This window comes from Pimephales promelas, chromosome 2, assembly GCF_988280905.1.
Source record: "Pimephales promelas chromosome 2, fPimPro1.hap1.1, whole genome shotgun sequence".
NCBI lineage: Eukaryota > Metazoa > Chordata > Actinopteri > Cypriniformes > Leuciscidae > Pimephales > Pimephales promelas.
In genome coordinates, this window is record NC_142770.1 from 37731202 (window position 1) to 37753822 (window position 22621).

The 22621-nt window shown below is 43.1% G+C and overlaps 2 protein-coding genes across 2 annotated transcripts in view; both read right to left on the reverse strand.

The window, feature by feature from the left end:
• Positions 1-22621, reverse strand: part of LOC120478286 (uncharacterized) — a 220987-nt gene that overhangs the window by 88134 nt on the left and 110232 nt on the right. The window lies entirely within an intron of this gene.
• On the reverse strand, positions 1465-22490 carry LOC120467174 (protein NLRC3). Its single transcript, XM_089119023.1, has 6 exons — positions 22397-22490; positions 21639-21743; positions 20794-20901; positions 3958-4042; positions 3514-3709; positions 1465-3419 (listed from the first exon to the last, which is right to left on the reverse strand). The coding sequence occupies exons 1-6, from the start codon at positions 22453-22455 to the stop codon at positions 1585-1587; spliced, it is 2388 nt and encodes a 795-aa protein (XP_088975149.1). The 5' UTR covers positions 22456-22490; the 3' UTR covers positions 1465-1584.

A 22621-nucleotide genomic window follows, 5' to 3' on the forward strand; every position in this document is an offset into this window, starting at 1 on the left:
GCCAGATTCTATAATCTGCGAATTGAGCCGGTATCCTTTCACGTACTCGTTTCGGCCAGTTCTGGATCCGCTTAGGTGTCTTCGCTTGCTCGCCACTCCACTCCCCGGACTGGATAAGTGCGATATTCCTCAGTTCTTCCATTGAAGTCTTGAGTCCTCCAGCACCGACGATGCGGGCACCACTGCTGTTGCTCTGGATGCTGGCTAGGTGCCTCCATGCGCACGGTTCCCCATGGTAACCGTCTCATGTGTATTATCCACTGTAAGCCTCTCCGAGCATGTGTCTTCCCTTGGCAAGCCATCTGCCACCCCTGGAGTTGAAATTGTAGCCACCTGCGGTTGGTACTCCAGTGTTCCATATGTGTTCCTATGTGGCCATATGTGTATTCGTAAGTCCTCCCTTCGGTAGGCAGCTGGTAGCATGTCCCTTCCGGGATATGTTTCCCAGTGTACCTTGGTAATCCTGTGTCAAAGTCGGATCCCCAAAAAAAAAAAAAAAAAAAAAAGAGGTAAGGCTCGGGGGTCCAGACTTTCGCAGGGCACTGGAAGACAGCTTGAAGATGGCGTGATGGCACAGACCCCCAATCTCCGTCACTTCTGACGTAACTCGAAGTGACTACGAAAGGGAACGTCTCGGTTACGTATGTAACCCTCGTTCCCTGAGTAGGGAACGGAGACGTTACGTCTCCCTGCCACTTCTGCTGTATCGCTGGGTAGATGCCGAGTTCAGTCTTGGCTCCTCAGCGAAGACATACTGCGGTTGCGTTCACTTCCTCCTTTTATACTCACGGAGTAGGGCGGAGTACGCTATGCAAATTTCCGCAGCCCCAAGGCATTGCATGCCATTGGCTCGTGTTTAAATACTCGAAGAGGATTGGCTTTCTATGCGAAATCCCCCAATCTCCGTCACTTCTGACGTAACGTCTCCGTTCCCTACTCAGGGAACGAGGGTTACATACGTAACCGAGACGTAAAATAGGGCTTTAAGTGTAAAATACCGAACTAACCCTTTAAGCTACAGAATTACTCATAGAAATAAGCATTTAAATATATAATTACTGGGAGAAACTGAGGGACAACTAGTATATGATGTGGTGAGATGTAGGTATTTTATTTTAGTAGCCTGTTTTATAAAAATCTCAATGTTTTATCTATAACCTTTCAAAATTTCATATTACGTTTTGGAAATATAAATAACATCTATTCTGTACCAAATTACATTATTTCCCCCCAGTTTGGGTATATGAATAAAATATGCCTTTTTTTTCTACCTCAAGTATGAGTATGTGATAATATAATATTCTGTATAACAAGTCATACAAGTCTGGTGTATCATATGATACAAAACAATCATGCAAACATTTTTACAAGATATTTAATATTTTGTCTTAAATTGTGATAAACTGTCTCCACACACACACACGCACGCACGCACACACACACACACACACACACACACACACACACACACACACACACACACACACACACACAGGTATAGCTTCATGTTTATGATGGGGAATAACTATTGAGATGCATGCATTTTTCAGATGAGAGCTAAACAGGACAAAATATATAAAAGACTTACAGAGTTCTTCTGGAGGCTTTAATGACTGCCAATAATCTAATGAGACACTCGTCTGATTTCTTGAATTTCTGAAGCTCAAACTCCTCCAGCTCTTCCTCTGATGTCAACAACACAAAGACTAAAGCAGACCACTGGGCAGGTGAAAGGTCACCAGATGAGAGACTTCCTTTGCTAAGGTGGGTCTGAATCTCGTTCACCAGAGTTTGGTCGTTCAGTTCATTCAGACAGTAGAACAGATTGATGGATCTCTCTGCAGGAAGATTATCTTCTAATTTCTGCTTGATGTACTGAACTATCTCCTTGTTGCTCCGGTCAGTGTCGTCCCTCTTTGTCAACAGACCTCGTAAGTGTCGTCGATTGGACTGGAGTGACAGACCGAGGAGGAAGCGAAGGAAAAGGTCCAGGTGTCCATTGTCACTCTCCAGCGCCTTGTCCACTGCAGTCTTGAGAAAATCAATCATGGTTTCATTTCTGTTTTCCTGTTCTGTAGACTCATGATCAAACACACTTGTCTTGTTGATGTCTAGAAACAGATGTGCATAAAGGGCTGCAATAAACTCTTGAATGCTCAAGTGAACAAAGCAGTACATGGTACCAAGAACGATCCCTGTTTCCTCCTTAAAGATCTGGGTACACATGCCTGAGTAAACTGATGCCTTATAGACGTCAAGACCACAGGCTTCCAGGTCTGTGTCATAGAAGATCAGGTTGTTTCTTTCCAGCTGATGAAATGCCAGTTTCCCCAGTGAAAGGATGGCGTCTTTATCCCAGGAAACATCTGGTGTGTATTCTCCATCATATTTCCGGCGGCTCTGCTGGATCTGAAAGCGGAGAAAGTGTGTGTACATTTGTGTCAGAGTCTTGGGAGTGTCTTCAGTGTTTGATTCCTGCAGTGTTTTAGAGATCTCATCAGCCTGAGTGTTTCTCACATCATTATTTCTCTTCTCCTCCAGAATGTTCTGGAGAACAGTGGCTGAAATCCAGCAGAAGACTGGGATGTGGCACATGATGAAGAGACTCTTTGATTGTTTAACATGATCTATGATTTTGTTGGCTTGAATATCATCCTTGAATCTTTTTTTGAAGTACTTTTGCTTTTGTGCGTCGCTGAATCCTCGTATCTCTGTCAGCCGGTCGATACAGTCAGGAGGAATCTTACTGGCAGCTGCTGGTCTGCTGGTGATCCAGACGAGAGCAGAAGGAAGCAGATTTCCCTTCATGAGGTTCATCAGGAGAACATCCAGAGAGGCTGGTGACGATACATCACTCAACGTCTCATTACAATCAAACTTCAGAGGAAGGCGACATTCGTCCAGTCCATCAAGGATGAACAGCACTTTGAACTGATTCCTTCTTGTAAGGTTCAGTCCTTTTGTCTCTGGGAAAAACTGAGTTATAAGGTCCATCAAACTTAGTTTTTCTTTCTCCTTTAAGTTGATCTCTCTGAATGGAAGAGGAAATATGAAGCTGATATCTTGATTTTCTTTTCCTTCAGCCCAGTCCAGAACAAACTTTTGCACAGAGACTGATTTCCCGATGCCAGCGACTCCTTTTGTCAGTACAGTTCGGATCTCCTCGTCTTGTTCAGGCGCTTTAAACAAATGTGTACATTCAACCTGTATCTCTTGTGCTTCATGACGTCTGGAAGCAACTTCAATCTGTCTGACCTCATGTTCAGTATTGACCTGTTCACTGCCACCCTGAGTGATGTAGAGATCTGTGTAGATGTTATTCAGGAGTGTGGAGTCACCTTGCTTCGCCATTCCTTCAAACACACATTGATACTTCTTCTTTAGGCCACATTTCAGCTGATGAATGAAGACCAGCTCACCTAAACACAGGAACAGAAAATAGATAGTTTTAGTCTTCATTTTCTCTCCTACATTTATAAGAGACAATCAGACAGATGATGACGAGTCTCTTGCCTTCTAGAGCATCAGCAGCTTCATCTTGCTTCATCTCTCTCAGGTAATGTAGTGTGAGATCAAGAGCTGCTGATTTGATACTGGATCTGTTCTCATTAAAGTCCTTCACAAAGTGTTGTGTGTTCTCATGTTGTAATATTTTCTTTAACTTCTCCAGTTCATTCTTCAGAAATGTGATTATTTTGCTCTCAAGATCCTACAACGTAAGAGAAAAGACAGAATAACACAATAAGCCAAATTCTACATTTTGTGAACACTATTCATTAAATAATTATAATTCATGTACATAGAAAATCCAGTTAAAAGACTAACATGCTAACCAAGTTGTGCTAAAATGTGTTTAAAAGGAAAAAAGTAGAGGAAGAAAAATGTCATTTAATTCCTTTGCTTAATAACATTTGTTTGTTAGAAATATTAAACATTTCTAAAAATGTGTTTTCCTACCTGGAAGATCCCAAGAAGATTCTCTTTGAAATTCTCGTGGTTCCTGTGAGTCTGAAGATCTGAGTCTGATGTTTCATATTGAAGCCTGTAATCACATTAGTAAAATAAAATACTAACTGATATTTTACAGAAAGAGAAATAAGCATTAGCTGTGAATACTCTGACATATATTTGATATAAACATGTTTCATAATTGTTATCACAAATACAACTTTTAAACAGTCAACGAGTGACAAAAAGAAAAAAAAGTAACACAAAATACCTTTTATTAGATGATGGTGTTTTCTCACTGAAGAATGGTGGATCAAAACCTTTAGACCGATCACTCTTCAGAGACACAGAGCTGGACACATGTGAGCTTGATCTTACACTGATGACACAAAGAACATTGGAAAAGGTTTAATGTTGCAAATAGTAATTAAATGCAGTATAGCTGTGCATTTGTTCATTATAACTACAGCTGAATGGATGGACATATTTAGTTGCATGATTTATTTTCCACAGTGAATTTATGCCTCCTTGTGTCTGCCTGTGTAACTGTGTTACTGGAGTGAGTTTCATAAATCCCCTTACACAGTAAAGTTCAATCACACACACCACTGTGGACAAATAATACAACCCTATAATGCAATGTAAGTTACATAACACTACATATTACCTACTAATAAATTATGAAAAAACAGAGATTCTAATTATTGGAAAAAAAACTTCCTTACGTAATAACCTAGAATACTGTCTAACACTTGATGGCAGCTCTGTTAAGTCTTCGGTTAGGAACCTGGGTGTGCTCTTTGATACTAATCTCTCATTTGAAAGTCATGTGTGTCTAGTATCTGTAAAACCGCAAAAAATATATCTAAATTACGCCAAATTTGCTCTCATTGACAAATGTGGAACAATTAGTTAATGCGTTCATGACATCAAGGCTAGATTATTGTAATGCTCTACTGGGTGGTTGTCCTGCATGCTTAATAAACAAACTTCAGATAGTCCAAAACGCAGCTGCTCGAGTTCTTACCAGAACCAGGAAGTGTGACCATATTACCCGGTTCTGTCAACCCTGCATTGGCTGCCTATTAAACATTGCATACATTTTAAAATATTGCTGATTACTTATAAAGCACTAAATGGTTTAGCTCCGCAGTACTTGAGTGAGCTCTTAACGCATTATAGTCCTTTATTGTCCTTTTATAGTCCGCCTATTGCATTCTTGAAATTTCGGCCAGTTGATAATACCTAGAATATCAAAATCGACTGCTGGCGGTAGATCCTTTTCCTACTGTATACAACAAAACTCTGGTACAATCTCCCTAACATTGTCCGGGAAGCAGACAGACTCTGTCAGTTCAAATCTAGACTAAAAACACATTTCTCTGGCCTAGCATACACACAACACACTATAGACTTCCTTAATTCAAAATTAAGCTGCATAGATTAGATCAGCCGGAACCGGGGACACGTCCCGTAAATCCTGATGTACTTGGTACATCAAAAGAAGGATGGCATCTATGCTAATATCAGTTTCTCTGTTTATCCCGAAGGGACCGTCTATCTTTAAGTACCGGCCTCATCGACACGACAGCTATCGGCACTGATCCTCAACAACTCGTCTCCATACCGCCGTGATTTCTCAGACTTCCAAACAGATGGAAATGGATGAATACTCTTAATGTTCCGATCCAATCTGATTTATAATGCTGCCCGAATCACACACTGTTCCTTCGTTGGCCAGAGGAGAACTGGTATGGAAGTAAAATAATGCCAAATGTTTTTGAAACAAAAAAGCCTGTGAATTGCGCTACTTGATAAAAATATACATTGCCTTAACCATGCTTGCATTTTAATGCATTGTATTTTTAGGGCTTGCATTTTTATGGGCTGAAATTCAGCATGGTTGAATATTTAAACTATGAATATTTAAATTTAAAACATTTCAAACACATTTTCACAACCTTGAAAGGTCTAGGGGAGATACCGCAACATTTGTATAATGACGTACTGCTGACATAACATGGCTTTTCTTCAAGGGAAAAAATCAACTGGAATGTATTTACAACAAGCCAAAGCCACTGAATCCAGTCAATAATAATAATAATAATAATAAAAAATAAGGTGTGCTATGTACACAAAATAAATAAGTGAACAAACAAACAATAAATGAGAAAAGAACAAATGCATCCCCATAGGAAAGAACAAAACATAACAAAATAATACCTAATCTAACCAAAGAAAAAGGTAGAAAATAAATCTTTTTTTTCCCTCTCAAATTAAGCTGTTTCAGCAGAACTTATCTTATCTCACAGTAATCTCTACAACGGTAGGAATAACACATTATAAGGGTTCCTGCAAAGTTTAGCTCCAACCCTGATCAAACACACCTGAGCAAGCTAATCAAGGTCTTCAGGATCATTAGAAACTCAAAGGTAGGTGTGTTTGATCAGGGTTGGAGCTAAACTCTGCAGGACAGTGGCCCTCCAGGACTGAGTTTGGGGAACCCTGATATTATCTTCAGAAATTATTCAGTTCATTATTCAAGGCATTATTACACAGAACGTGACTGTTAAAACATCCCAAAACAGCACCCAAATCTTGCAAAGACCTCCCACATTAATTTAGTTAAGCATACAGTATTGTTTATATGTAATTCCTTTGCGCAGCTGAGAATCAAATTCTGGCGGTTTTATAGACCTACAGCAAAGCTATGGAGATAAGAACGTGGATTAAAGATTCGTCGTTGACAAAGACAACTTTGACCAACAACAGCGTGTGTGGAGACGACTCTGTAGATAATGAGATTGTAGGAATGGAGAATTTGTCTGCTACATTGCTAATTTTATATTTCAGTATGTTATGCATTGCTTTATTATTGTTGTGTTGTAGGAGCTTTTGTGACTCGTGTTCATGAAGTATAGAGTCATAAATCAAATCAAATTTGTACTCACATGTGATCGATGTTTGTGCATGTGAAGATCTGATTTTTTTTATTATTTATTTGGTCAATGTAAATTTCATTATTCATGTAAGTATGATGTATTTTACAAAGTAGTATAACATCAGCCTGCTCAGGGACTACAGGTGGAAATTAGCTCTTGAGCTAAAACCTGGTACTATGCATCTCTCCCTTTGAGGTTAATGTTTACTGTATGCTGTCCCCATTTTCTCTAAATAAAAAATAAAATAAAATAAAATATGCATTACGTTGATTGTGCATGTTACTCAAGAAAGCCACAAGATGGCACTCTGTTGTGTATGTGACGAACAACGCAGATTAGCAAAAATTATAGGCAATTAGCCAAATGTGGAAATGTTAAGAGAAAATAAACAGAGACGTTGAGATCATTCAGTCAAGTATTTTATTTGAATAACATGAACAAAAGACTATTGTGGTCTAGTTTAGTTGTAGCCTAATATGGGTTGTTGTTTGGTTTAAAAAAGTTTGCCCTCCTTTGAAAATTAAATGTCCCCTCATTTGATTTGTTCTGGCGACGGCCCTGATCAGATCCGGCACCCTAGTTAAACTACCTACAAAACTGAAAACAGGGGATGGCGCTCACTTCTTACCTAGTGCGCCTAGACAATCATTTGTTACATGTGCAGTGTATCGCGATAATGTGCACCTTTCAGATTTTTGATTTTTATTCAAATAAATTGAAGTTTTCTATTGAAGTTTGATACCAGTCTAATGTCAAGCCAATTTTACATTTACATTTAGCTATTTAGCGGACGCTTTTACCCAAAGCGACTTACAGTTAACTAGCAATTGGACAACAATATGCAAGTGAAACAATATTCCAGCGAAATTGGCCATCAACCTGCCCATACAAACATATATACGATATGACAAGGGGGTAGACAGGACAGGAAGACAGGGAATTGTGGGGAAAATACAGCATGACATGAGGAGAGGTGAAGAGAAAAAGGCAACCCCCAGACTATGCTCCTGTAAGGAGTGCAGTCTGGGAACAGGAAAAAAACACCTCAGCAACATTAGCACAATCAGTACATTCTACAACATGAACAAAACTTGCAACAGGGTTGGGGAGTGGGGGATGGAGGTAGCCCAGCACAGGCAAGCAACCATCTGGTTGCTGAAGCCATTCACGGTGCTGGTCACAGACCCGCCTGTCAGACTGGGGGGTACAAAGCGGCGAAGGCGAGGGATGGGGTGTGGGGTGGGTGATTGCATATCAGTTTGTGTATGTGTAGGCCTGGAGAGTCGCTATGCCTGGCATCATAATCTAGGTGCCTCAGTCCGCAGGATTGTCATAGCGATACACAGCAAGTTACCATGGAGAAAACCTTGATCATAATCACCAGGTGTCTGGGGAGTCGGGGGAGGAACGCGAGAGCGGCTCACTGCAGTGCTCTTCCGGGGGAGTTGTTGTCCCAAGAGCGGCCTTGGCCAAGGCCAGTGCTGGTTGAGGGCGGCCGAAAACAGATAAGACTGGGCTTGTTTGGGTTTGGGGCGAAAAGCCGCATTCAATTTACACGGCTAATTCTCATGGTCTCTGGTCTCTGAAACGATCCAAATCCTTCTGCAAAGCTGAAAGCTTCTCCATGATGTTATCCATATTCTGGTTCATAAACACAGTCTGAGTGCTGACCGCTCTGCCCACCATTTCAATCATGACGGGCAGCCTTGTGAGGCTTTGGACAGCTGTCACCATCTTTTTAATTCCTCGATAAACCAGGGCAATGCCTAATCCAATCAGCAGAAGACCTGTTATCATGGTTACGAATAGGAAGATATCTTCAACGTCCTCCATGGAAAGAGCCGCCAGACACACGACCCGCCACTTCTCCCACGCGTCCATCGCGTAGCCAGCTGCAAACGTTCCGGCAGGGCAGTCAGGTTCCCCTGAACCCAAGCTTCTCGTCGAGAAGATGGTGTCAATAGCGTTGAGAGACAAGTTGATCAAATCCATAGTTTCTCAGTTTGGAGAGCAGTGCTGAGAGAGTCTCTCAAAGTACAAGACAGACTAGACGTGACAAGTTCATGGTAGAGAAAGCTGATAATGTAGGCTACACAGGGAAAGTAACAATAAAGTTATTGTATTAAACAAACATATAGCTTTTGTGTCTTTATCATCTTTTCAATATATATACTGACCCAGATAATCATCACAAAAACTTAATACAAGCTCAATTGCTGTAAATGAGTTTTTATGAATGAATGTGTTGCTCTAACTCAGGGGCGAAAATTTCATCAAAATGTTGGGGGGGGACAATAAACATAACAATTCTCAAGAGCAAATTTTGAAGGGGACACCAATAATACAGGCAAAAAAATACAGAGGAAAGCCTTACTACTATTATTAGTGTAGCATGGAGATCATTTCATTATACTTCTTAAAATTTCTTTCTGGTTTAAGCCAGCGGCGAATCTGTTTACATACTCTCCTCACGCAGCGCAGCGATTTCATTTCATTCATTGACTCATTCTTTAACTATATTAAATGATATAAACCAACTAAATCACAGTGAAAGCGTTAGAATCTAAATGCACAGCGCACCCGGACTTTCTCATCAGTGTATGGCCAGCAATATTGTAATGTTTAATGACATGAAGATAGTGTCTGTTATTATTGTACTGTACAATTAAATACAATCGTTGCTGAGTCTGCGGTCTGAAAACTTTACTTCAGAGCATCCGTTAACTGAATGAATTGAGAATCTCACCTGAAAAATCCAATAACATCAGCAATTGTCATTCAAGCAGCTGATTTCTGTAAATGAATGCAAAACTAGCTAAATGTATATTGCAGCATAGGGCGAAGTCAGGATCCGTCAGCACCGATTTGAGACAAAAATAATTTAAATTGTATATAAAACTACGTAAATGGCGCTCTGTGGCGCAGCAGGGTTTTGAACACGGTCCTGAGCCGTTGCTGGGCGCCGCGGACAGACGCCGAACGGCGCCGCCGGTGTGTGTACACTCATAGAGAATAATGTGTTCGAATTTTAAAGACGTGGCGCTGTGCGACGCTCCGCTACGCTTTTCGTTCGGTGTGCGACCTACTTTACTGGAGTTCCACAACTATTCAAACACTATGTTTTTCTCTCCCGCCACCGGAATGTGTTTGTCTGAGGTAAAAGGGACGGAGGCGGTGGACCAACGCACTGTGAGGCAAGGGAGGGGGGTCTCAAAATGTTTAGTACGCTTTTTTCGTAATTGCCCCGTTTGCATTTGTGTTATTTTATTTCTTAATTATTTTAAGAATATATCATTACATTATTTACAATACACATATTTTAATGTTTTTTTGGGGGGGACAACCCTCAGATAGGGGGGGTCCTGACCCCCCCGACCCCCCCGCGATTTCTGCCTATGCTCTAACTGTTACTCTGGTGTTCGTCAACAACACACGCTTGCACCCCCTGCTGGTGAGGTCGACTAACAGCAGATGGAGATTATGCTCGGTAATCTACTGCTTTTCCTGCAGTTCCTGGATGTCACCGTTGAATTTACTGTTGAATTTGTACCACTGAATTTGTGGAAGCGAATTTCCATAATAACATGGACCGAAAATTGTCTGTTGAATATTATAGGTTGTTTATTTAAATGGTTAGAATATTTTGGAAGTGAAATATGAAAGGTGAATATAGATTATTGAATTTTTTATAATGAAAATGTGTTTGAAATTTTTTTAATAGAAATATTCACAGTTTAAATATTCAACCATGTTGAATTTCAGCCCATAAAAATACAAGCCCTAAAAATACAATGCATTAAAATGCAAACATTGTTAATGCAATGCTTTTTTTTTTTTTTAGTTGTGCAATTCACAGGCTTTTTGTTTCAAAAACATTTGACATTATTTTACTTCCATAAACTGGCCCTCGTCTGAGTCTGGTTTCTCCCAAGGTTTATTTCTCCATTCTGTCCCTTAGTTTGGGTTCCTCGTCACTTGGCTTTTGGCTTGTTTAGTTGGGGACATTTAATGTTCAACAATATTATTGATCTGCCTTATTAAAGGTGGATCCCAGGTAGAAGGTGACGTTCCCGCAACCATAGGTAACGTTTCCTAAAAGTTCTCTAAAGGTGACGCACATTCCAAACCTTTACAGAACATTAGGGGCGTTCCTAAAATGTCCTCTTTTGGTAATGAAAGTGCTGCAGTTCAACGTTCCTTAAATTACTTTAGGGGGATGTTCCGTAATGGTAATCTTATGGTCACATAATAACGTTACAAAGAGGATGTAATCAAAACATTCTCATATGGGTCTAAGATGGTCATAAAATGACGTTCTATATGTGACTTTAGAAGAACATTCGGTAACACTTTATTTTACGACCCGCAAACAACTGTGTAAGTACACTGAAATTATGGTGTACATTTCTGTAATTATAGTGTACTTCTGTGTAGGTATTAGGGAACAATATGTTAAGTTTGGGGTAACAAACAGATATACAAGCAAATTATTTAATTAGTTAAAAAATATCAGGTACCTATTCTGTTGATATATCCCAGGCAAAAATTGTACGTCTGTTGTTTATAAAACATATCACATTTCTGGCAAAATATGTTCTTGTGCAATGTTACAGGGTAATTTTGACATCTGTGGGTTAAAAACTGAACACACACACACACACACACATATTGTCACGGAGCCATCTGCGTCAGCACCAGACACCATCACTCCGCCCACTCGTTCCGGTTCCCCGGACTACTAATCATCCTCACCTGCCTTCATCACCTGTCTTCACTTCCCATTCCCAATCACCAGCAACATAAAAGACTCACCCACTCAGTCCCTCATTGTCTGGTCTCGTCATACTACGACTACAGACTCCGTACCCGCTGAATAGCATTGCCGTTACTTACCCGCTTTGGAAGCCACACTCTCCGGTCCGTCTTCAGTCTGTTCCCGTTCCCGGTTCCGCCCTGATCCTCTCGACTACAGCCAGTCCCTCCGATCCATCCAGCCATCTCTCCCGGTCATCCATCCCTGCCAAGAGATAAGAGACTTCCTTTCTGTCTGCAATCGCTCTATTGACATTATCCGAATCTTTGCTACTCACCCTGCTGTGCTCATAGACTGTCCATTCCAATAAACTCCATTGATACTTACCTGTCTGTGTTCTTCTGGTTCGTGACAGAAGACCAGACCGACAATATGCTTCAACCACCACCCAGCACTACTTCCGCGGCGAATCCGCCACCACCACCCGCCATACCCCGGACCAGTTCATCGACGCTCGCTACAGCCACCGCGTCCACTTCTTCCACGTCTGCCTCTGTATGTCCCATGGCCCAACCAGCGCCCTTCGCAGGCGAGGAGGGGGGATGCAGCGGCTTCCTATTGCAGTGCGAGCTGTATATGGAGATGAATCCTGCCTCGTTCCCCACTGAGCGCTCCAAGGTAGCATTTTTCATCTCTCTGCTCCGTGGTCGAGCCCTGAGCTGGGCTCACGCCCTATGGAAGGACCGTGGCCCCGTCACTCAAACTTTCGCTGCCTTTTCCAATCATTTCATCGAGGTCTTTTCCCAGTCTGCGCACGCCATCTCCGTGCAAGATCAATTATACCGTCTAAGGCAAGGGAGATCATCAGTTTCATCATATGCACTCCAATTCAGGACACTCGCCGCCACCTTGGGATGGAACGAATCCGCACTCATCACCGCCTATCGGCACGGGCTCAACCCCGATATTCGACTGCAATTGGCCATTTACGACGACAACGTTGGCATCGAAAGCATCATCCAACGATCCATCCGTATTGACCAACGCCGCACTGCATGCCAGCTAGATAGCCCTGCATACCCACCTCCTCGCCCTACAACATCTCACAGCCCTCCAGCACCCGAACCTATGGAGATTGGATCCGCACATCTCCCGCTCTCTGAGAGAAATCGTCGGATCACCAATGGCCTCTGCCTGTACTGCGGCACGGCGGGACACCTGTTGGCCACATGTCCGGTTCGTCCACCACGACCCACCGTGAGTACTATGCAGTTACCCCTACCCATTGCTACAGTTAAATATACTTCTGCCACTATCACTTATCGTGACCGTTCTCTTCCAGTTCAAGCGCTGATTGATTCTGGGTCTGCTGGTAACTTCATCGCCCTGTCCACACTCCATCGACTCAATATCCCTCAAAGAGCCATCCCGCACACCCTCCAAGTCCAGTCCATCCTAGGAAAACCCCTTGGTCGCGGGCGAATCGGACATCGTAGCCCAGACTTGGGGTTGGAGATTGGCTGGTTACATCGGGAAGTCATCTCGTTTTTGGTGCTGGAGGGCTCCACGGCCGAGATCATCCTGGGACGCCCCTGGCTGGAAGATCACTCACCCATCGTTCAATGGTCCACGGGGGAGATACTGCGGTGGGGCCATGAATGTTTCCATAACTGTTTACCCATCCTTCCGAGGCCTTCTTCTCCGTCCGCCACTCCAGTGATGACTGTACCTGTTTCTACCACCTCTATCGAAAGCCCCCCCCGCCGAAGTCCAACCACGACTCCCCCCACCATACCAGGCGTTCTAGGATGTCTTCGACAAACAACTGGCGACCGTCTTACCACCTCATCGGCCATGGGACTGTGCGATCGACCTGCTGCCTGGGGCGGTGTTACCGCGAGGTAAGATCTACCCTCTGTCCATCCCCGAGCAGAAGGCCATGGAGGAGTACATCCAAGAGGCACTAGATCAAGGATATCCGACCTTCCACCTCCCCTGCCGCGTCCAGCTTCTTCTTTGTGGGAAAAAAGGACGGAGGCTTGCGCCCCTGCATCGATTATCGCACCCTCAACCAATCCACCGTCAAGTTCCGATATCCCCTTCCTCTGGTCCCGGCCGCTCTGGAACAACTTCGTGGCGCCAAGGTTTTTACCAAACTCGACCTTCGCAGCGCCTACAACCTAATACGAATCCGTGATGGGGACGAACGGAAGACGGCGTTCATCACCCCTGCAGGGCACTATGAGTACTGCGTGATGCCCTTCGGCCTAGCCAACTCACCAGCCGTCTTCCAGGGGTTCATGAATGAAATATTCCGGAATCTCCTCAACCGGTTCGTCATAATCTACATTGACGACATACTCATCTATTCACCCGACCTGTCGACCCACATCCATCACGTCCAAACCGTCCTCCACCGTCTTCGAACCCACCAGCTATTCCTGAAACTCGAAAAGTGCGAGTTCCACCAACACACCATTCAGTTCCTGGGCTACTACATCACCCCGCAGGGTATCACCATGGACCAGAGGAAGGTGTCCGCTGTTACCAACTGGCCACTACCCTCCACTGTGAAAGAACTCCAACGCTTCCTCGGATTCGCCAACTTCTACCGCCGCTTCATTCAGAACTTCAGCCACATTAGCTCACCGCTCACCTCTCTGCTCAAGAACGGGGCCAAGTCTCTGTCCTGGACCTCCCTCGCCACACAAGCCTTCACGGACTTGAAGAGAGCCTTCAGTTCCGCTCCTACCCTATCACTTCCTGATCCGGCGTTGCCCTTCCTCGTGGAAGTGGATGCATCCCTCACCGGGGTAGGAGCGGTTCTCTCCCAGCGGCAGGGGAATCCACCACGACTCCATCCATGCGCCTTCTACTCCAAGAAACTGTCCCCGGCGGAGCAGAACTATGACATCGGCAACCGGGAGCTATTAGCGATCAAGCTCGCCTTGGAGGAATGGAGGCACTGGCTGGAGGGAGCTCAGCATCCGTTCACCGTCATTACTGATCACCGCAACCTGGAATATCTCCGTGAGGCACGCAGACTCAGTCCTCGTCAAGCCCGCTGGTCCTTATTCTTCACTCGATTTAACTTCTCCGTCACCTACCGTCCCGGTCACAAGAATACGAAGGCTGATGCACTCTCCCGTATGTTTCAGCCGGATTCCACGCCTGCACGCCCCGAGACCATCCTCCCTCCAGCCATAGTCGTGAGCCCCATTCATTGGAGTCTGGACGACCACATCGCCGAGGCCACCCAGCGCGAACCTGCTCCGCCGGGAGGTCCGGAGGGACGGGTTTACGTGCCCTATCGCCTACGCCTGTCCCTCCTGGACTCAGTCCACACATCCCCGGCCTCTGGACACCCAGGCAGCCATCAGACTCTCTCGCTCGTTCAACAACGTTACTGGTGGCCCGGTATGACCCAGGACGTTTCCCGATACGTCAACGGCTGCTCAGTCTGTGCCATGGCCAAGGTACCCCGTCACCTCCCAGAAGGCAAACTGGTCCCTCTTCCTATACCCACCCGGCCATGGTCCCATCTCGGGGTGGACTTTGTCACCGACCTGCCTGAATCAGACCGTCACACCTGCATCCTCGTAGTGGTCGATCGCTTTTCCAAAGCCTGCAAACTGATCCCCCTACCTGGACTGCCCACCGCTTTCGAGACCGCTGAAGCACTGTTCCAGCAGATCTTCAGGCACTTCGGCATCCCTGAGGACATCGTCTCAGACCGCGGACCCCAGTTCATCTCCCGAGTCTGGAAGGCCTTCTTCAACCTCTTGGGCGTCTCCATCAGCTTGACTTCTGGTTACCATCCCCAGTCCAACGGCCAGACTGAGCGGAAGATCCAGGAAATCGGGAGATACCTGCGGTCATACTGCCATGACCAACAAGACTGCTGGAGCCGGTACCTTCCGTGGGCCGAGTATGCACAGAACTCCCTCCGTCAGACTACCACCGGACTCACCCCCTTCCAGTGCATACTCGGTTACCAACCACCCCTATTCCCCTGGTCTGGCGAACCCTCCGACGTTCCAGCAGTCCACCACTGGTTCAGACGAGCGAGAGGGTCTGGGACTCAGCTCATATTCATCTTCAGCGGGCCGTTCGGAGACACAAGAGCCAGGGCGATGCGCGGCGAGCCACCACTCCACTATACCAACCTGGGCAATTGGTCTGGCTCTCGACCCGGGACATCCGTCTCCGACAGCCTTGCCGTAAGCTGAGTCCCAGATACATTGGTCCGTTTGCCATACAGAGGCAGATTAACCCCGTTACCTATCGGTTAACCCTTCCGGCTCACTACCGCATTGCACCCACCTTCCATGTATCTCTTCTCAAACCCCATACTAATCCTCTCACTCCTTCTTCCCCAGGGTCTGGTGCGGCGGACGTGCCCCCCCCCCGCCGGTAGATCCTGAAGACAACAACATATACCGAGTCCATGACATCCTGGACTCCCGATGACGGGGCGGCCGCCTGGAGTACCTCGTCGACTGGGAGGGGTTTGGTCCGGAGGAAAGATCTTGGGTGCCCCGGGAGGATATACTGGATCCCACTCTACTCCAGGATTTCCATACTACTCACCCGGAGCGTCCAGCACCCAGAGGCCGTGGTCGTCCCCGTCGTCGGTCCTTCCCGCCAGCTGGAGCTGGCCGTGGGGGGGGGGTACTGTCACGGAGCCATCTGCGTCAGCACCAGACACCATCACTCCGCCCACTCGTTCCGGTTCCCCGGACTACTAATCATCCTCACCTGCCTTCATCACCTGTCTTCACTTCCCATTTCCAATCACCAGCAACATAAAAGACTCACCCACTCAGTCCCTCATTGTCTGGTCTCGTCATACTACGACTACAGACTCCGTACCCGCTGAATAGCATTGCCGTTACTTACCCGCTTTGGAAGCCACACTCTCCGGTCCGTCTTCAGTCTGTTCCCGTTCCCGGTTCTGCCCTGATCCTCTCGACTACAGCCAGTCCCTCCGATCCATCCACCCATCTCTCCCGGTCATCCATCCCTGCCAAGAGATAAGAGACTTCCTTTCTGTCTGCAATCGCTCTATTGACATTATCCGAATCTTTGCTACTCACCCTGCTGTGCTCATAGACTGTCCATTCCAATAAACTCCATTGATACTTACCTGTCTGTGTTCTTCTGGTTCGTGACACATATATACTATGATAAAAATTAAATTTATTGCCTTTTGTTACTAGATTAATTAATGTTAAGTCAAAATAATTTGTTTTTGATATGATTTTAATTTATACTGTACCATGTGGTAATTAGTACTTACCTTATCCCATTGAATTGCAATGACACTTAAATGTTAGGGCAAATATACTGTGTAATTAAAATTTATTTATTTATTTATTTATTTTTTTGAAAACAGTACCTTTCTCTGTAATTATTAAAGTGCAAATAGTGCTGTTTCGTATTGCTACATAGTAAGTAACGTTAGCGTTTGTTACTCCCTTGTTATGTGTAGTTACAGGGTAAGTGTAACTCCTGCGGGCTGTAAATTAAAGTGGTGCTTGTTACCCCTTTATTACCCAAAACTTAACATATTGTTCCCTTATACCTAAACGGAAGTACACTATAATTACAGAAACGTACACCGTAATTTCAGTGCACTTACACAGTTGTTTGCGGGTCGTAAAATAAAGTGTTACCGAACATTCCATATTGGTTATTTTATGGTCACATTGCAACATTACAAAGGGGACATAATAAGGACGTACCCATATGGTTCTCTGTTGACCATTAGAGAACGTTTTGTGACTAACTTAATGAGAACAATCTAATATGGGTCTAAGTTGGTCATAAAAATAACCTCCCTTATAGGACTTTAGGGGAACGTTCCATATTGATTATTTTATGGTCATACAAAAACGTTACAAAGAGGATGTAATCAAAACGTTCTCATATGGGTCTAAGTTGGTCCTATTATAACATTCCTTATATGACTTTAGGGGGATGTTCCGTAATGGCAATCTTATGGTCACACAACAACGTTACAAAGAGGATGTAATCAAAACCTTCTCATATGGGTCTAAGTTGGTCATACAATGACGTTCTTTATGTGACTTTAGTGGAACATTCCATATTGGTTATTTTATGGTCACACAATAACGTTACAAAGAGGACATTATCAGAGCGTTCTCATTTGGTTCTAAGTTGGTCATATTATAACATTCCTTATATTACTTTAGGGGGACGTTCCGTAATGGCAATCTTATGGTCACACAACAACGTTACAAAGAGGATGTAATCAAAACGTTCTCATATGATTCTAAGTCGGTCATATTATAACGTTCCTTATATGACTTTAGGGGGATGTTCCATATTGGTCACATGGCAACATTACAAAGAGGACATAATAAGAACGTTTTGTGACTAACTTAATGAGAACATTCTCATATACATCAAGTTTTGTGCGCAGTGACATGGGACGAACCGAGGTTCAACTTCCGTCAACTTCTGTCACGTTTATCTGGTTTGCCTGCGGGTGAACCTGCTAGTGTTGCGGAGTGGGCTTGTAATTTTTTAGCAATCAAAAAGCATGTCTAATTAATTGAAATCATGTATTATGAACATTTAAAGGGGGGGGGGGGGGGGTTGACTGCGATTTCACTTTTTTGATTTTAAATAGTGTGTAATGTTGCTGTTGATGCATGAACAGTATCTGCAAAGTTGCAGTGCTGAAAGTTCAGTGTAAGCAGAGATATTGTCTTTTAAAAATCAGGATGTATAATTGCCTACAAAAACGACTCGATTGGGACTACAGATGGGTTATGGTACGTCACTAACCCACACATTTGCATCAACCACTCCCTCCGGAATATGCAGAAAAGGGCATGCGCATATTTCAGCAGCTCCAGCTCGTCGAGTGTGTTGTTCACGCAGCTGTCAGGTCTTCTATGTTTCGGCTTCCCACGGACGCTGTACTTCGTCAACAATGGATACAATTTATGTTTGATTATGTTCCTGAAAGTGACGATCGTAATCTAGCTCTCTGTGCTGCGCATTTCACGGAAGACAGCTTCCAGAATCTCCACGAGTTCAACACCGGATTCAATGAGAAACTGTTACTAAAACATGAAGCAGTTCCGACTTTAAAACCAGAGGCAGCAGTTGTTGGGCCACAACCTGTAAGTAGGCTAAGACTTAATCATTTTAAATGTATTTGCATGTATAATTCCAGACGTAGCCTTGTGTTTTATTTTTTTCTAATGCCAGCGCTGGCTTTATTGCCACTATAGGCTACTAGTAATGCTATTGTGTCTACGACAAACGCGTACAAACATTATGGACTTGAATTTTGTATAAGTACTAATGTTTTAAACGTATTTTTCATGTATATATGCTTTATGACGTTATTTTCGATTAGATCAAGAACGTAAACTTGCCAAAGCTGTTTGAGTATAACATTAGTAGCCAGTCAGTTGCTATTGTTGCCAGTCAGATGCTATTGTGTAAAACAAACGTGTATAAAGTTAAAAAATGTAGCAAATTATCATTCAGAAACGTTTATTAAGAGCCGTGTGTGGTGTGGTTCTGCTTGACTCTCTTCATCGCCGCTTTCTCGGTCTGATTCTGCCTCAAACTGATACTGCAGTTCGACGCATATTTACATCTGGACCAGAGCTCACGTTTCGCCCATAAAGGTAATGGGCGTGAACCTTCCGGACAACGTGAGCGACAGTTTAGCCAATCCCAACACACCGGCCCAAACTAACCAATCTGAGCCCACTACATGTCTCTGAGGGAGTGTTTTCATAGAATCAGAAAGTCAACCGATCGTTCGAGGACAGAGAGCTGACAATAAACGTGAAGTTTATGAAAAATAAGACTTTTAAAAAAAGAAAAACCACGAATACATGTTATATTGCACCCCATAAACACAATCATGCAAAGAAAAAAAGCAGTCAACCCCCCCTTTAAGAAAAAAAATATGTATGAAAAAAATTCCACACTAATTCTGTGTTGTGTTTTTGCTGGTAATAAAATGAAGCCATAAAACACAAATTTTATCATTTATCATAAACTTTTTGTAAAATAACATGCTGCACAATGAGCTTTACTATTGAAATTGAAACATGGATTATTCCTTAAATTCAGTTTTGTTTAAAAAATCATAATTTATTTGTATTAGTGTTAGTGTATTTTTACATTAGGACATATATAAATTCTACTGTACAACAGTAATATATTTCTGTCAAGTTAAACCGAACTTTTATTTTGACGAGTTGCCGCAAAGACCTTTTGAGTTTCTGTGTGTTTATGTCATGATGATAGTTTCTCAAAATGAAGCAGTTAAATGATCACAAAGTGACTTTCAGAGTGGTTCTAGAGTCTGGAGAGGAAGTTCATGCATTTCTGTCTTCCTATAGGCAAAAACAGCGCAAGCGATGCAAACAATGGTAGGGGAAACACTGTTTGTTTCAGAGTGTGGTTGGCTAAGACTTGGCTAAGACTTGACTTGATGAGGACTGCAGCTACCAACAGCTTGTGTTTCTCAATAAAGAATCTTGCTGAAGATACAACCAAGTCTCCTGGTCACTTCTGAGTTCCTACACTTTAGAAGGAAAAGTTCGCAACACTAGGTGTATATGAAGCTAACGTAAGCGCTACCCAGCTAGAAATTTAGCGTTCCCAGAACGTTCTGAGAACGTCCCACTGGTGTCAGGAACGTCGCTTGGCAATGTTCCCACAATGTTTCCAGACAGTCACGATGTGGAGTTCATTAAAGGGTTTGGGGACGTTATTTGGAGGACTCTTCAGGGAACATTCAGGATGTTCTGGGAACGTTTAAAAGACCATATTTAATCCAGAAATCCAATGTTTCCAAAACATTCTGAGAACGTCCCGCTGGTGTCAGGAACGTCGCTTGGCAATGTTCCCACAATGTTTCCACACCATCCTGAATGTTCCCTGAAGGTCCTCCAAATAACATCACCAAACCCTTTAAAGAACTCCACATTGTGACTGTCTGGGAAAGTTGTGGGAACGTTACCAGGTGAGATGTTGATGCATTTTACAAATAAACTTTGTTGTATTGTTTTCATGTTATCACTGTGAAGCTGCTTTGATACAATCTGTTTTGAAAAAACGCTATATAAATAAAGATGACTTGACACAAAATACCTTTTATTAGATGATGGTGTTTTCTCACTGAAGTTTGGTGGCTCAAAACCTTTAGACCGATCACTCTTCAGAGACACAGAGCTGGACACATGTGAGCTTGATCTTACACTGATGACACAAAGAACATTTGAAAAGGTTTAATGTAGAAAATAGTAATTAAATGCAGTATAGCTGTGCATTTGTTCATTTATAACTACGGTTGGATGGATGGACATGTTTAAAGCTACAATACCTAAGATTTAGATGCCGCTAGAGGGCGCTACATTCAAAACAACAACAACGGCTTTGCTTGATGACGACGTGGAGGAACGCGGAATGATGGGAACTGTTGTTTTCAACTCCACCGTGGATAAATCAGTCAGACGGGAATCGAAAATTAGTTGTCATGGATGAGGTAAAGTTCGATTTCTATAAACGTTGCGTTTAATGACATGCTTGTTTTTCCTTAAACTGAAATAACCGCAAGAAAAGTCAGGTTTAAAAGTAAATTAGTTATCACAGATGTTACTGTACGAGTCACTAGACGAAGCTATGGTGGAGAGGGTTTGAAGGGGTCTCTTGCAAGGAGTTGACGTGGCTGGTCCTCCTTTATAAAAATAAAAAATCAATTTAATGTACATTTGACACATCTTTTCATGTCGTGTAAGTATTCAACCACAGCTACAGTTTCACAAAATTAACGTTAAGGGGGTCGCACACCGGACGAGAAGCTGCAGCGCCGCTGTTAAATAAAGTATAATAAAATAAAATCCAGTTAAATAAATCCCCTTACACAGTCAAGTTCAATCACACACACCACTGTGGACAAATAATACAACCCTATGTAATATAAACACACACAATACCTTTTATTAGATGATGGTGTTTTCTCACTGAAGTTTGGTGGATGACCTTTAGACCAATCACTCTTCAGAGACACAGAGCTGGACACATGTGAGCCTGATCTTACACTGATGACACAAAGAACAGAGAGAGAGAGAAAACACTTTAGTAAAGGAGGATCAACTGTGTCTGAAACACATCTGTGTCTTTATCTAATCCTCCACAGAAACACACACACTCACACACACACACACACACACACACACACACACACACACACACACACACACACACACACACACACACACACACACAATTTACAGTTTTATACTTAACCATCATTTTCTTTACTGGCTCACATTAGTTTAACAATTTCTTCCATATACATGAGAGAGATTAAACATGTTAAAAATACTTCAATTTAAGAGAACATGTCAAGTGTTTGTTTATTGACAGAAATAGAGAGCAGACATGTCAGTGCAAATTAAAGTGTATAGTTGTTTTCTAATGTCTATCAATAATTTTATGATCTAAAATCTAACGTTTTTTTTTTTTTTAATTCAGCGTCTATAAGGTTTTTAACAAATTATTAACTGTGATATTTTCTACAGAGCAACACAGGGCTTTATAGACAATGTCAGAGTTAATTTAAGAGGTTCAAATTAAAGTTGTTGCAAAGCATTTGCAAATATAGAGCAATGTTTAAAGTTGTGTTATTGACAGGGAAACACAAAGTCCAGTGGAGTTTAAAGTGAGAGTGTGAAAACAGACGCAGTCTCACCTGTGTTTCTCTGAGAGACTCATCTGAGAGAGAGAGTCCTTTCCTCTTTTCTCTGACATACTGCAGCTAAACTGACCCTGAAAACTGATCAGAAAACATTCAATCCTTCAGCATCACCTGCAAATAACAACATTTACACACATCAACAACATCTTATTGAAGAATAAAGACTTATCATCAACAACAGCAACAGCAAAAACAATCTATCAAATAAAGTGAGTTACA